The following is a 15,293-nucleotide window of genomic DNA, read 5'->3' on the forward strand; positions in this document are numbered from 1 at the left end:
GACACAGCAATGTGGGCTCATCATCAAGTCTGTGTGCAACTGATAAAAGAATAGACTTTGCTTGATTCTTGGCCTGCTGGATGTGAGAGGGGGAGCTGGCCAAGATATGGCATCCATTAGTGAGGAGAGAGGGGGCACGAAACAGCATGGATTAAAGGATCATATCGAATCACTCTAATGTACTGATGATCCAGAGAGTTCTGTGTTTCTTGTGCTAAAGAGTTATTCAGAAACTTCACTTCATATATATTTACCTTCACCTTGAACCAGATTTCATTGCCAATAAATAGGGACAAAAATAAAAAAGCATTCTTAAGATATAGTGCCGCTAAATGTGTTAATGTAAATTTGGTTATTTTTCTAATCCACAGACTAATCCAAGAATCCATTGAAAGCCTTGTCTTTTCACACCAGCAGATGGCAGTGTTTACCTGAGATCCGAATTAGTTGCAAGAAGCCCTACAAAACCAGGATGTAAGCATTGCTTTTCCGCACTGCTCCTCAGAGTATGTGTACTGAGACTCCCCCAGTCACCACCAGAAACATACAGACAGACCTCCAGAGCTGGGTCACTTGCCAGGATAATATATAAAATATATTTAAGAATAATATATTAGAATTAAACTGGAACTGAAATTGGAAGGTTTCCTGATGAGGGACGCATCAGGACGATCTGAAATGAAGCTTGACACAGAAAAAAAACACTTTTCATTGCCCCAGGTTGGGTTCCTTATTTGTTTGTCATCTGCAGCACAAGTTCACACTTAGAACAAAGAGAATTTGAACCAAATGATTGATCTTGATATTATTATTTCTCTATCTAGCCTGACCTGCAGCCCCCACTGTCAAGACTTTAACTGAACAAATGCAAAGTCTTAAAAAATGTTTTATATAAACTGCTCATTACCAAATATTCCTCATGTTACACAATTTTTATTTAAATCATTTGAAACCATAAAATACATTGTATTTTAGTACATACTTACACAATATGAAATGTTAGGCATTGTCAGTTACATGAACCATGGTGTTTAAATATCAAGTGACTTTAATATTGACTTAAATAACGGTGTTCTTAGTATCAAGGAGACAATCCAGTCTACAAATGCCACGTCATAACCAGCAGTGACAAAAAGCTAGGTATTTTGTTCCTCTCTGTTTACTGAGTTCAACAGAGAGTTTAAAGAGGTCAGTTTTGTTGGCCTAAAGAAAACCTTTGCTATTTTAGGAAGCTGGGCCGAGGGTTATCAAAGGACCTGTGGTGTTGGTAAATATGGGTCCAAAGATTCAGAGCCAGGAAACTGCACCATCATGCAAACAAGGGGAGGATTGGACTTTAAGAAATGAGGACACACAATAGGAGTAGAGTAGAATCCATTTAATAGGGTAAATTGTTTTAGCTTTTTTATGTATATATTTTTTAATTCAGTTTAATTTCTGTTTAAAAGTCACATTCTACCATATAGGTACCAGACAGATCCAAAGCTACACCGTCACCACTTGGTTATTGAACCATCCTTTCCACTTATTTATACATTATACTGACATCATCTGCTGTGGATCAGGTCCTAACAAAGTTACTCCCAGTAAGGTCGCATGGTCACTAGCTGGAGAATAAGACATTTAAATAACTCTGCTTAGTGTTGGCTATAATGTATCTATACTAGTCTAGGCAAAAACTAACCTCGAGTGGGTAACATCCCAAGCCTTTTAACTCAGGCAAGGCAAGACAATCACTCCTGCTCCACATACAGTCACAGATGCTGCTTCGCTTTGAGGGCATTATCTTTGCCTGCAAGCATGTGAGGAATGAGGGGAAGCAATGAGCTGTTGCTGGCTGCTGTCTTTTAAGCCTCCTCTACTTATTGGAAATAGACAAATATCCATTTCAGTAATGGTAAAAAATTAAGAGTCAGTGTGTGTTGGTGCGGTCTCATTTGCCATTAGAAATGGAGCTGAATCTCCTCGAGCAATTCATTTGTCCATTGCACAATACTATGAAGATTATGTAAAGTTCTGCCTAAAAAGGCAACACTACTCTATCTAGTTAAAACTGATAAAGAAACTAGGTCTCCATTTTATCATTCTTATAAAACTAGGGCAACCTGATTGGCCAAAGATCAGTAACATGGCAGATAACCCATGGAAGTATTAGTTCTTTTGCGTCATAAATACTTTTACAAAGTTACCAGAGACATGGCGAAACAAATGCTAACATAGCCCACCAATCGGTGACCACGTGTCGTCACAAACAAAGTTTTTACTCATGTATGAGGGTGATAAAATGCTATTGTTCTGTCACTTTTAGTTTTGTCTCTACCACGTGACTCAGTTTAAGTGATGCAAGCTGATTTAATGTAACATAATAAAAGTCTATGAGGACGTCTTCATAGTTCAGCTTAACATAATGTGAATTTCTTATATGTGGCTGAACAAGTTTCTGTGTTTTGTTGTGGTTGTGAAAAAACTAGTGTGTAAGTCTATGTGTTTTTTCCCCCTCTTTTTATTGAAATGAAAATATAACAATGAGGCAAGTTTAATAGTAAAACACAGTGCAAAAAGATTTAATAGAATAAAACTGGAAATTACCACAAGTTAACTAAATAAGAAATACGCATCCTGTGCCCTCTTGTCAGCTTTGGTGAAGCAAATTCCATATTACTTGCATACATGGTATTTTTATGAGATTCGCCATAATTCATTCCGGTGAATCCTCATAGAGAATTGCTCGATAATCGATGTCCCCCATCTTCGCGGTCCACTGTGGTCAAATTCCCTGTTCCTTGAGCTCTTTGTTTTCAGCTGTGTCTTCTTCTTCTTCATTATTCGGTTTATTAGCGGGTGGAAACCAACATCAAGGTACATTGCCTCCATTGGAGGTCTAGGTCTTCACACACAATGTTAGACAACACTAATCACACTTATCCATAGTTGTATTATGCAATGTATAGAATATTTTTGATGCATGTGTTTATTCATGTTGTACTTTAAGTCCATACACTATGGTCCTCAACTAAAGCACATGCACATCTCCTGACAGCTGGTTTATGTGTTGCTGCTTTCAGACATGCACTGGACTCCCCAGATCCTCCGTATTTTCTCTGGAAGGTGCATGTGTGAACGCAAATGTCCGAGTGAGACGCTTCGCAGTTTCTACGGACTTTCTCAGCCTGGCCTCCAAGTATAAAGTCTGTAGAAATCCAGGAGAAGTCAATGTGTGAACACAGCAGGGGATCCCCCACTGGATTCACCGCGAGCGAGTGGGGGGGTTGATGATGCTTCTAACTAGAGCAGAAATGAAAAAAACAAACAAAAAGAAAACAAATATCTCCCAGTGAAAAAGCGGTGACACATACTTTTAAGACAACGACAAAGATGTCAAGAGAGTTTGTGGTGATAAGAGCTGACAACAGTCTGGGTGCTGTAAACATGATCACATGATCAACGCAGCGGAGTTATAACATCACTTCCTGCTTCTGTCCGCTGCACCTGGCTGCTCCATCTCTCACCTCAATAATGCAGAAGATTTAATGCTTCTGTGAGCACGCGCTGTGCAGAGAACATCCAGCTGTGTTTTGCATGTGTGAAAGGCATTTCTGGATTGTACCCAGAGGTCATGTCTGAAAACTGCTTACGTGATTCATTGTGAACCATCATGTCTTAACTTAAGTGTGTGTGTTTTACTGTAATTTTAAAGGTGTCCAAACTGAAAGCTGAACGACTGGTGTCAACAGAAGAAACACCTCAGCAGCATATTAGGATGTGGAGGAAAAGACTGGATAATAAAATCCTTAATTCTTGATTGAGATGTGAAGTCAATAAACCACCTTCAGTTCAGCTTCCTCTGATGAAATGACAGAAAAAAATAACTTTCTCACTTATCACACTATCCCTTATTCACAATATCTTGATTGTCGATTATTAAACCTGAAATGTAAAAGGCCTTTGATTAATTCCAACGTCTGACATGTTAATCAAAGTGTTTTTGTATGATTACAATACTGTGAATGTTATTGTTACTTTATGCCAGATGTGCTCAGGATAGGATCTTAACTGGCAAAAGATGAATCTCTAGCGCTTAATATTTAGTGAGTATATTTTAGAATATAGGACAAGATGGTGAATTTTCCTTCTGCACAATTTAGGTTACCAACTACCATTAGGTGATAGTAGGTGTGAGCAGCCACCAGCAGATGTTAGGGACATAACTTCAGTTGTGCACCTTAGCCTCAAGTGTTTTGGCCTTGTAATCAATGATTACAGCGTACCCTCAATGCCACACTTGAGGGTACAGGTAAATCTGACTGGCTACTGGCTTGTATAGCAGTACTATGAAAGCCATGTGGCCCGCTCAGTAGATCAGACACCATTACCTCTTTGCCTTTTTAAACTAAACACTTTCCCTTTTTGAACATAGGACAAGAGGGAGAATGCGTAATGTACGTTCTGCCGCACTAATTAATGCCTACCGCCAGTTGATGTTATCTGTTAGTGACCACCAGCGGATGTTAGGGACATCTCTTCAATTGTGTACCTTAGTGTCATCAGGTGTTTCGGGCCTTTAATCACAAAACACCCTCTTCTAAGGCAGGCCCACCACAGGTTGATCAGACCTGGGTGCATGTCCCTAGCCTTTGGGGCCCAGTTGGGATCTGTCCTCCTGATCCAGAGCCATTGGCTACAGAGTTCTGCAGTGTGCAATGTTTCTTTTCCCGCAATCCCCAGATCTTTGAGCAACCTGATGGATGTTTCAAAGAAACCCCTGCAGCCAATCTCCACAGGGCAAACTACTGCTTTCCAGCCACCTTGTTCTGCCTCAAATGTCATGTCTGCATACCGTAGCCTTTTCCTCTCATTCACTTCATCAACAGCATCCTCCCAGGGTACTGTCAATACTACAGAGTAAATGATGCACAGGGTGTTGGACCAGGGTACCAGGTCTGGTCTCAGGGTGGTAGTGACAATATATGATGGGACTGTAAGCCGCTGGCCCACGTCCACCAACATCTCTCAGTCTCGGACTTGCTCCATCTGACTGCCACTGCTCAGTGGTGGAGGCCCTTTCTGTCCCTGTTCCCCTTCTCGAACAAACGTTGTCCTTTGAACTGCATCTGATGTTTTCGATGGAAAGGCATGAGTAGCAGTTCCATTTATATTGTTGCTGCAAGGCCTTTGAGTCCCTGGTTGCGTCTCCACGTATACCTTCCTTGGGAGAGGCTTGTTTTACAACCAGTGAGGATGTGCCTGAGGGTAGCTGGAGTTGAGCATAGTGGGCAGGATGGATCTTCGTTCAGCCTCTGCTGTAGGTTTTTGGGTGAGGGTAGGATGTCATAAATTGCTCTACGCAGGAAGCTAATCCTGCTTGCTTCCATTCTCCACGTCCTTTCAGCTGATCGTTTTCTCTATGCGCTCCCATTTCATCCACTGCCCCTGTCTTGCTTGAGTGACAGCCTTTGCACATCTTGCTGCCTCTTCCTGACGCCGGATTTCGGGGAGTACTAATTTTCGACGCTCTGGAGTAGTTGCCTTGTCCCACGGGGGTCTACTGACTTAGGCCCAAACCTCCTCTTCCCTGTTGAACATGGCCCACAATGTGTGCGTGCTGGAGTTCTGCTTTTGGTGTCCATTTCAGTCCTGTTGTCCGTGATGGTCAAACAGCCCATACAGATGTGTCTAGGGACTCTGAGAGGGTCATCTACAGCCATGTCTTGGTGCATTTAAACTCCTCTTCAAGACTTGATTAAAATAAATTAAGATAAATTACAGTAGAAATGTTGTAACTGAGAACTCAATATAGTAAAGTAGTACGTCATATAAACCTTTGAGTACGTGGAGCAGTCATTTGCACTGTAAAAGTCCAAAGCCTGAGAAGAGGAGCAGAAGCTGCTCTTACATTTAAAATGAGCAACAGTAGTTTGGTTGTTAATTTCGAAGTCAAACTTCCTTTAAGTTAGGGCTGCAGCTGGACCCTTCTCACTGCACAGGTGAAAAAACAACAAAAGACCAACTTCCGCTGCTACGATCGCATTATCGTCAAGTGCGAAGATGTCTGTTGCACATGCTCCCGCTGAGGGGCTTCTGCGCATGTGCGAGGTCCACCATCTTGGATGTAGCTGGGTACTCTTGGTCCTGAGTGATCCAATCAAATCACAGCCCTAAATACATGTGTGAACACAAAATGTCTCCTCAATGCATCTTGAGATCTGATCACTAAGATCACATTATTTATACGAATGTGGCTGGTTGTCTGTAGCATTTTCGACTGAAGTTTTGATTTATATGTGGCCTGACATCAGTGTGCATGGACACAATCAAATTTCAGGGGTTCAAGAAGAGCAGAGATGTGCATTCAGTTCACAATTAAATCTTTATTTAATAATGGGAGGACTAGAATCAGGGACCTGAGAAAGGGAAAAATGATGGACAATTATAAAAAAAACAATTAGCCTTTTATTTCTGAATGTTTATAAAAGCTAAAATAACAAATACTGTGACCACAGAGATACAACACACTAACCTAAATAGCGTGGACCATTATGTAGGCAGCGTACTTACTACGGGGAGATTCTATCACAAACCCCAATAGACACCACCACGTGAGCACACTGATCACTACCACTGCAACTCACACTGCACGGACAAAACCACAACACACAAGTGACCACCACCCTTTCGGCCAACATGCAAAGTGGTGTGAATCCCACAACTATACTCCCCATAGCTCGTCCAGCTGCCTAAAACAAGGAAAAGAGAGTCAGTTGGTTTAGGGTCACAATAAATTATTTAAAAACAACAATCAATACGATTAAAGGTTGAACAGTCCATCAGGAATGTGATGCATGAGATGTCGGACCGACAGGATAAAACCAACACAGAAACCAGTGGTCAGACAACACTGGAATTAGGCAAAGCAGCAGTCTGGCACTTAATCTGCAAAGAGGGGGAGACAAGGTCATTTATCAAGTTGCAACCAAATACATTAGAGCGGATCACCCTTTATGTTGCTATTATATTACCTTGCTCAAATGGGGCCCTACTTTACAGCGTCCATGGATGGCTGACTCTGTACTGTGGCTCAAACAGGGGAGAGGCGAACCCTGAATCTTCACTCAACCATGGGGCCACAGAAATCTGGGTCGAGAGACACAGCCACCCAACTAAATATATAAGACACCTCGTTAGATTTCAAGCGGGTAAATAAAACATCTTTCTCCGAGTCTCCCTTACCTGCACAAACACAGCAGTCACCATCTACCAGGCATCAGACAAAGAGGCAGTAATTGCCTGCACCTGTCCTTATAAAGGCGGGGAGCTCTCCAATCCCACCTACCAGGGCGGTGCTCTAACTCCTAGCTGTCAACCCTCACATATACAGTATATTTACATTATGTACCAGCATGTGAGCACAAGCAACAACAGACACAAATATTTCATCATAATTATAAAGAAACTTAACAAGGCAGTTATGAAGGGCTAAAAGGGCTGCTGTAGCTCATTTTTCCGCTTAGCCCCTCTTTTTCAGCTTCAGTACAGAAAATGAACCCCCTTTTTTTTAATTACCTTTGATATTTTCCATCATACACAGACAGAATATTTGTATGATGTCAACACATTGACATGTGTTGTCAACACACAGCATTCTTTCAGATTCTATGATCCTATGATCAAAGGCACCAGACCTAAATTGATGGTGGTTGCCATCTGCCAATAAACCAAACAAAGAAGAAGAACTTGACAGTATAGTCCCACCAAAAAGAACAGCAGAAATGCATCTAATTAAGATTAGATGCACACACATTCAGGAAGGAATAAAACAGCAACATGCCCATCCTAACCCTGGGTTTCCTTGTAGGCACTGCAGTCACTAAAAGTGTCAGTAAACTATTCAACCATTACCTCCCACCTGGAGAGAGAGATGGAAGCTTAGATGACAAAAACAGTGTTTTAGTAGTTTCCACTGATCTGAGCGACTCAGCAACTAGCACCAAAGAGGCTGAAGCCAATCCAAGGGCCACTGTTGAGTCAAACCCTGCAGAACAGCATGAGACCAGTGTGACATGTGACACTGACATGGCAGAGGACAGCGACCCCTGCAAATCAATCTGTAGGTTTCCAAATCTATACGATAACTGCTGGATGAATGCATTGCTGCAGGCTGTGGTAAACCTGGAGGTTGTGCAGCAGACATTATCATCATCATCTCATAGCCCTGAGCATGCTATACAGCACTCAGTAACACCAGCATTTGGAAAATTGATTATGACAGCCCTCAAAAACCCAGGCAGGACTTTCTGTTCAGCAGACATCTACATGGTTTTGAGTGAACTGAGTGTGACATTTCCGTTGTTACGTTTCTCAATGGCCAATGACTTATATGATTTTCTAGAACCTATATGGATGTGGCTCAATCAATGGGATGTGCAAATGAATCTTATTTTTAAAGTGTTAGGCAGGTGCGAGCAATGTGAGCTTGCCACATTGGATACCTCAGAACAAAACTCTCAGATTTTACCACAAGCTTATGAATATGACACCATTTCATCTCTTTGGGAGCGAAGTATCACTAACAGGACCTTTCCGGAAAGATGCGAGGCATGCGGCTTCATGGTGTTGAAAAAGCTAACTATATTTTTACCTGAAGTTTTAATCCTTATTTTGCCCCGGCTCGTAAACGGAGTGATACCAAAAAAGTCAGTGTTCCCATGTAAATCAATAGAAATACTTATGAATGATAGCACAACACAAACTGTTAGATACAGACTGTCCTCTGTCATCTGTTACAATGATGGCCATAGCAATCAAATTGGACATGTTTTTACATGTTTGTTCAAAAATAATGTCATCATCAAAGCTGATGACCTTTCTATATCAGTCATAAAGTCTGGTGGACAACAAGACATTAACTACACTGGTTATATTTACTTCTATGAAAGATGCACATAAATACATAAATATTAGCCACCTTAAAATATTCCTACTACGTAGTATGAAAACATAACCATGTGGTATTATTTTCAGCACTCGATGATTGACAAATAAATACACTGGTATGTGTGTATGTGCATGTATGTAGGCATACAGCTATTTGAACTTAATAAATGTTTATATTGGTTAAACATTTTTATTTTTAAAGACGACAAGAACATTTTTGATATATGCATATCATTTTATCAATTTTGGCAGCCTTGATAGAGAATGCGTACGTCTGAAACGGTGGCTGCATTCGGAAAGTCCAAATAATCTCCTTTCCTAACCACTATTGTGACGTATTCCACGTATTCTATATTTACGTGGGTGTGTCCAGGTGCAACTACAATGTTGTGTCACCTTAAATATTGCTGCAGCAAAGAATTTTGGGCGCCATTTTCTCCTTTCCTTTCATAAAGGATGGTACGATGTTTCCTATGCTAAAGGAGATAAATTAGGAAGCATTGAAGCTCCATTCCTTACCCTTTAGACTCTTTGAACAGCTATTATAATGGCGGACAATGACCTACTTTCGGGTCATTTCACTCATTTAGGAAGGTTCCTAAGCAAAATGGACAAATCAAATGCAGCCAGTGTCAGCAAGTGCATCCAGCTGAGGCCTTACGGACAGTACAAACCATGCCCAATATAACATGACATGCCTACTACACACTACGCCCACTTGAATTACATGTGAGTGACATGGCTGCGGAGTCCAAACCACGCCCACTCCAAACCACCACCTTCCTGGCAGGGCTGCAGTGCTGGCCCGCTACACTTTAATGCAGCATCTTTAATGATGGTAAGTTCAAATGCCTTATTTCAAAATGTATACTGAATAAAGTTGTGAAATAATTCAATTTTCCTCATGTGTTTATCCTAATTACTCTGAATGAAATAACACACACACACATATTCAGTCATGCACTTATTTACTTGTGAGGACATCCAACAACTGTTTCAGTGTTTCATTAATGTTTTTCTATTCCTGTCACAATTTCCTTCAGGAGAGCCAGCTGATTTTGTACAACCTCGTCGGTTAGGCATGCTGATGAGACTTCAGGAAATAGGACAGGGAAGTGGACTGTGGCTGGCACTGGCAACTCAGTTGCAAATATCATCTTAACAATTATGAATTAAATTACCTCTAGGTGATGGTACTTGGTGGACGTCATCTCTTTCTCCCTCATTCCTTGAACAAATTCCACTCAATGATGACTGTCCAAACATTAGCTGCAGCCTCTCATCCTGTCAGATCTGTTGTTCCTTGTCCTCCTCCTGTTTCCTTATTTTTTTCTGGTCTGCGATTCATTTTTTGGCCTCAACTTTGATGTCATTTTTTTTTTAAAACATTGTCACTCTGGAGGAAACGCTACAGAAAAATGGTTCTTTTGTGGTTTCCACCTCAGACACAATTATTTCCATTTCTGCTGTTGTGAAATTCTTCTGTTTTTACCTTTTTGGTCTATCTCTTATAACATCTCTGTTTAGCACATGGCTATCGTCATGATACTCCAAACGGATGTACTTATATGGAGAAATAGAGGCGTGGCAATATGCTAATTGCAGATAGCAGACACACTCCTGTCAATTTAGAGGGATTCTGATTCACAAACATACACTTGGCGGTGAGAACAAAATTGGCTGGTGCGCACTTGTCATGAATCCGGCGCTGATTTTGTGCATAGAGTAAGAACATTTCTGCGCACATATTAGTGAATGAGGCCCAAGTGACTGTGGCAACTACCAATCACATTAGATTAGAAAAAACGTTAAACAATACCAATTGGCTGTAAATAAGCGGCGGTGGACTAGTGGTTAGAAAAAGGGACATCAGACTGGAATATCGCTGGTTCAAGGCAAAGGACTGGCAAACTACCCTGGACCGGAGGATGGACAAGACCTGTATCTGTTCAAGTCGGACTCCCCCTATTCCACTGTCTAAGTGCCCCTGAGCAAGGCACATTACTCCCCTAACATCTGCTCCCTGGGTGCTTTCCATAGCTGCCCACTGCTCTATGTGTGCTGTGTGTGTTCACACAGATGGGTTAAAAGCAGAGGATCAATTTCCACATTGCTTGTGTGTGCATGATTGCCGGACAATAAAGCAATCTTAATCTTGGGAGTGTCTGAGGCACAGAAAGCTGCATCCAAGCCAAACAAGAGGCTCAGTTAAACAATTCGAAAAAGGCTGGTATTTCTAACAATTAGTAAGACGACATAATGAGGAAAAGCTATTGATATATTAATATTAATATATTTTTACAATTATTAACATCCAAATATATGTTATATTATTTAATTTGAGTAAATACAAAACTCTTATAAACTAGCTTAAATATTACTTATCACTGTAGGCCCATTATAACTAGAACCAATATGCTTGTCTCTGGGATGCCTCATCTATCCCCTCATTTATTTAACAATTAACAATGATAGAGCAATAAATCAAATGGTAAAATGGGTTGAAGGTCAATTTTAGTGAGTCTTTTTTTAAACAATCCACATCCACTGTACTACAAAGCGATATGATCATAGACAAAGTGCATATACATTTGAAGAGTATACTGCCATCTGCAGTTTGATAACATTCTGGGATGAAGTTGCTAAGATAATGGGATCCTTAGGACATGTGGGGGACCGGTGGGGGCTCTCCGGCTCTGCACGAGGATGTTTCCCACACTACCTATAAACCATCAGGGGGACCACACCGTCTCCACGGGGCTGTCAGCCGCCGATCACGCACCCACTCCGTCTTCCATTGGTCGGTACCTCACACACCTTTTCTCAGCATTGGGCGACGCCATGGGCCCCGCCCCTCTTTTCCGGCACCGCATTTGAAACGTTGGAATCGATGACTGTGGACGAGGCTGAGGAGCAGGTCTGGTTTCCTGAGATCAGCACAAGGAGCTGCCGAGCTGCCAGCTCTTAAACCTGCCTTAAGATGTGAGTAGATCGGGTTAGTTCCTTCTAAGTAACATTTCATATTGGGTATAAGTGATGGTGTTCGATGTGATGGATATGATGATAACCATGTACTGTGTGTGTGTGTGTGTGTGTGTGTGTGTGTGTGTGTGTGTGTGTGTGTGTGTGTGTGGGGGTCAGGTCAGGGAGGGCTAGTTAGACTGTGTGGTGTGACTGTTTGTGTAAGCAGCACAGCTGGTGCTTCTGTCCCCCATGGAAGTAGGTGAAAGTTCCCCAGTGCAAAATAGCCGCAGCTGATCATGCTCACTTCACATGCTCCTCTACATATTCTGCTGGTGATGGCAGTGATCATTAGGCTGTGTAACACTGAATGGATGTTGCTGAGAGCCTGAGACATGACCTGCCTATATGATGCATGGGTAATTGTGTGCAAATCCTTAAATCCAGCCCAGTGATTCAAGACTATGTGATGTATTGAACATTTACCAAATCTAAATCTAATGAAGGAACTCTGCATTGTCTAGTGCTGTGCCTAAAACATTTTGTTTTGCTCTCATACCAGATATCCAACATGGAAGTTGAGGAGCTCCAATCAGACATCCAGAGTGACCTCCAGCCTGCAGCTATGGGTGCAGGCGACATGGAGGCTGTGGAGGCTCTGATGTCCATGAATAATCACTGGAAAACCAGGAGGTTTGGGCTGAGACACTTCAGACCCCTGACTCCATCCTCAGACTGCTCAGAGGAAGAGTCTGCCCCTCCAGAGTCCACTGTTGTACAGGAATCCCCTCTGGTAAGTGTTGTGACACAAATTGGCTAAGAGTTTAGACAAAGTTTTTGCATACCTGGTCTTAACTATAGCTTTAGGCACAAGAGTATTTTGAAGAGTTGTCTGTACTATGCTTCTATTCTGTTCCAGTAGATTGCCTCTGCCGGCGGTGATATAGTGGCAGTGGCTACAATGTAGTCTTATTGTGCAACAACAACAGTTCATGAAATGTCCACTAAAGTGTTTTTGTCACCATTAAAAGGTTAAAATTGTTATTCTGCGCCTTTGCTAAGTTTCTGGCCACATTCATAAAGGAGTCTCACTCTGAAGTGTCATGAAACTTGGGTTGTTACAGGAAGATGGAGGTGGAAATATGAATGAGAGAGTTGGAGAGAGGAGTTTGGATTTTACTGAGTGGAACTATTTTGGCTGAATCTTTTTCTCATGTGGACAATGTTAATGAAGGATTTGACTTCGATGGCCATCCCTACTTGTTTGAGCCGGAGTTTACAGAATAAGAATTCTGACAAATTGAGGAATGAAGGAGGAGATCAACAAGCAGAAGGGAGACGAGCTGCTGCATGGTTGTGAGTGAGACTTCTTGAGCGAGACATTTGTTATGTAGCCAGACTCTTAGCAAAGATTGGACTGTCGCAGTTGCCCATAAGATTGCATTGTAACCACTGCTGTCGAGTTGCGGCTGCCGGCGGAGGCAATCTATTGGACCAATTCCAAACTTTTTGTAAGTACCCTTCATTGACACAATCACATTTTCAAACATAAGGCGCAGGTTGAGAAATCTGAGAATTTCCTTTTTAAAAATGTAATAACCTTCCTTTCCTCTCAGTGTATGACACCTCCATACAGCCCACCCCACTGCGAGGCCACACATCTACCCTCAGCTGCTACCTTGCATCAACGTGCACTATCTGAACGTCTGACTTGGCAGCCAGCAGAAGGCGCTAATCTGGTCGCACACACTGCTGCTTCTCAGCAGAGGTTCCAATGCACCAGTGTGATCCGTCACACGGCAGATGGTCAGCACTGCTGCTGCAGCATCCATCCTGACAGACTCACTGAAGTTCATACTAAGGACTTCAAAAGAGATTTGAACTTTGAAGATGGGCTGAACACCAGAGACTCAGAGAAGATTATTGTAATGCAGTCTGACTCACCTCAGAAGCCTTTAACTGTGACTTACCCGGAAGTGGGGAAGGAAAACAAGACCCAGAGGAGCCTTTCAGGCCCAGATGATAAATCCATCATACCTCAGCGTGTCTCTCCTGTACCTGTCTACAGTCAAATTCTTCCTGTCTCTTCTCTGTCCACCACTGTTGTGCAAAAGCCTATAACAGCTTTTGAGAGTCAGATGCAACACCAACTACTAACAGAACAACACACACTACAGAAGCCAAAACACCACACTGCTTCTTCTGCCCAGGCCTTTATTCTTGGGGGTCAGGTTGCACAAGGCCCCCTAATGCTCCTTGTCCCTCAGCTGGTCATTTCTGCTCTGTACATTCAGCCAGCGCTGGTGACACCTGGTGGCAACAAGTTACCAGCCATCGCGCCTGCACCTCGTCGTACGTTGCTGCAGCAACGACAAAACCCACTGCAGCCAGAGGTGTCCCGTGTACGAAGTTATGCATGTTCGCATGAGGACTGCAGCAAGACCTACTTCAAGAGCTCCCACCTCAAGGCCCACATGAGGACGCACACAGGTAAGTGATGAGAGATGTGGATAGTAATTGTACTGTGATTGCAGTGTCAGGAAAGTGTACATCTTTTAATCATGTAACCCAGTCACATGTCAGCATCTGGTGCAGACAATGATTAAAAGAGTAATAGTAGTTAAAAGAGAATAGATGAGACATCAGATGTTCCTCAGTGACGATACAGTTTCCACTTTACTGTCTGTGTTGCATCAGGTGAGAAGCCCTTTAAATGCAAATGGCAGGGCTGTGAGAGGCGATTCGCTCGCTCTGATGAGCTGTCCCGCCACCGCCACACCCACACGGGAGAGAAGAAGTTTGTCTGCCCCATGTGCCTCAACTGCTTCATACGGAGTGACCACCTGGCCAAGCATGCCCGGAGACACCTAGCAGCGAAGAAGATGCCTTGCTGGAGGTTAGGGGTCACCCAGGCTGCTGGCCTGGCTGCTCCTAATGAAGCCAACGACTGAGAAATTACACTGACAGAATCAAATGTAAATAGTTTTCTTAAAGCAATTTCCCTTTTTTCCCCACACCAAATGTGTTGTATGTTTAACTCAGTGATATTTGACATGTGAATGTTGCATGATAATCTATTTGTTACACTGCAATTTTGCACAAAGTTGTTTTTTGAGGCTGATGTTGAACTCTTTATTAAATTTAAAAACATTTATTCTCGGTCATTATTAAATTGTGTCCAGAATTTATTACACCCCCGTTACTCCTGGAATTTAAGTCTGATCTGTATCTGGATGTTATTTGGATGATGAAAGAGTTATGTCAGTGCCAGGTATAAGAGCCATGGAATTAGAAATTATCCAGATATTTCACATGCTATCACACAGCACAGATTTACAATAACATATGTATTTTTAATAGTTCCTAAACGGTTTTGACCTTTAGTCTGTTTTCACATTATC

The 15,293-nt window shown here is 42.2% G+C and overlaps 1 protein-coding gene and 1 long non-coding RNA gene across 5 annotated transcripts; one reads left to right on the top strand and one right to left on the bottom strand.

The window, feature by feature from the left end:
* Positions 1 to 6,437: 6,437 nt before the first annotated feature.
* On the bottom strand, positions 6,438 to 7,290 carry LOC118114118. The gene is made up of 3 exons (XR_004697424.1): positions 7,228 to 7,290; positions 7,017 to 7,157; positions 6,438 to 6,930 (listed from the first exon to the last, which is right to left on the bottom strand). It is a non-coding gene; the product is annotated as an uncharacterized LOC118114118 (long non-coding RNA).
* Positions 7,291 to 11,678: 4,388 nt separating this feature from the next.
* On the top strand, positions 11,679 to 15,064 carry LOC118114055 (Krueppel-like factor 10). Of its 4 annotated transcripts, none has more exons than XM_035164255.2 (4): positions 11,679 to 11,913; positions 12,455 to 12,685; positions 13,509 to 14,382; positions 14,590 to 15,064. In XM_035164255.2, the coding sequence occupies exons 2-4, from the start codon at positions 12,464 to 12,466 to the stop codon at positions 14,841 to 14,843; spliced, it is 1,350 nt and encodes a 449-aa protein (XP_035020146.1). In that variant the 5' UTR covers positions 11,679 to 11,913; positions 12,455 to 12,463; the 3' UTR covers positions 14,844 to 15,064. The 4 variants fall into 4 exon arrangements, with proteins under 4 accessions (XP_035020146.1, XP_035020147.1, XP_035020145.1 ...); XM_035164256.2 differs by lacking the exon at positions 11,679 to 11,913 and adding an exon at positions 12,101 to 12,363; XM_035164254.2 differs by lacking the exon at positions 11,679 to 11,913 and adding an exon at positions 12,101 to 12,311.
* The last annotated feature ends 229 nt before the right edge of the window (positions 15,065 to 15,293 follow it).

The sequence above is a fragment of the Hippoglossus stenolepis genome, chromosome 8 (genome assembly GCF_022539355.2).
Source record: "Hippoglossus stenolepis isolate QCI-W04-F060 chromosome 8, HSTE1.2, whole genome shotgun sequence".
Lineage (NCBI taxonomy): Eukaryota > Metazoa > Chordata > Actinopteri > Pleuronectiformes > Pleuronectidae > Hippoglossus > Hippoglossus stenolepis.

Bases quoted from the DNA above. Each gene is read 5' to 3' on its own strand.
- LOC118114055 (XM_035164254.2), top strand. From the start codon at position 12,288: ATGACCTGCCTATATGATGCATGG. The intron at 12,686-13,508 runs GTAAGTGTTGTG...CTTTCCTCTCAG, and splicing joins TTGTACAGGAATCCCCTCTG to TGTATGACACCTCCATACAG. The intron at 14,383-14,589 runs GTAAGTGATGAG...GTGTTGCATCAG, and splicing joins CCACATGAGGACGCACACAG to GTGAGAAGCCCTTTAAATGC.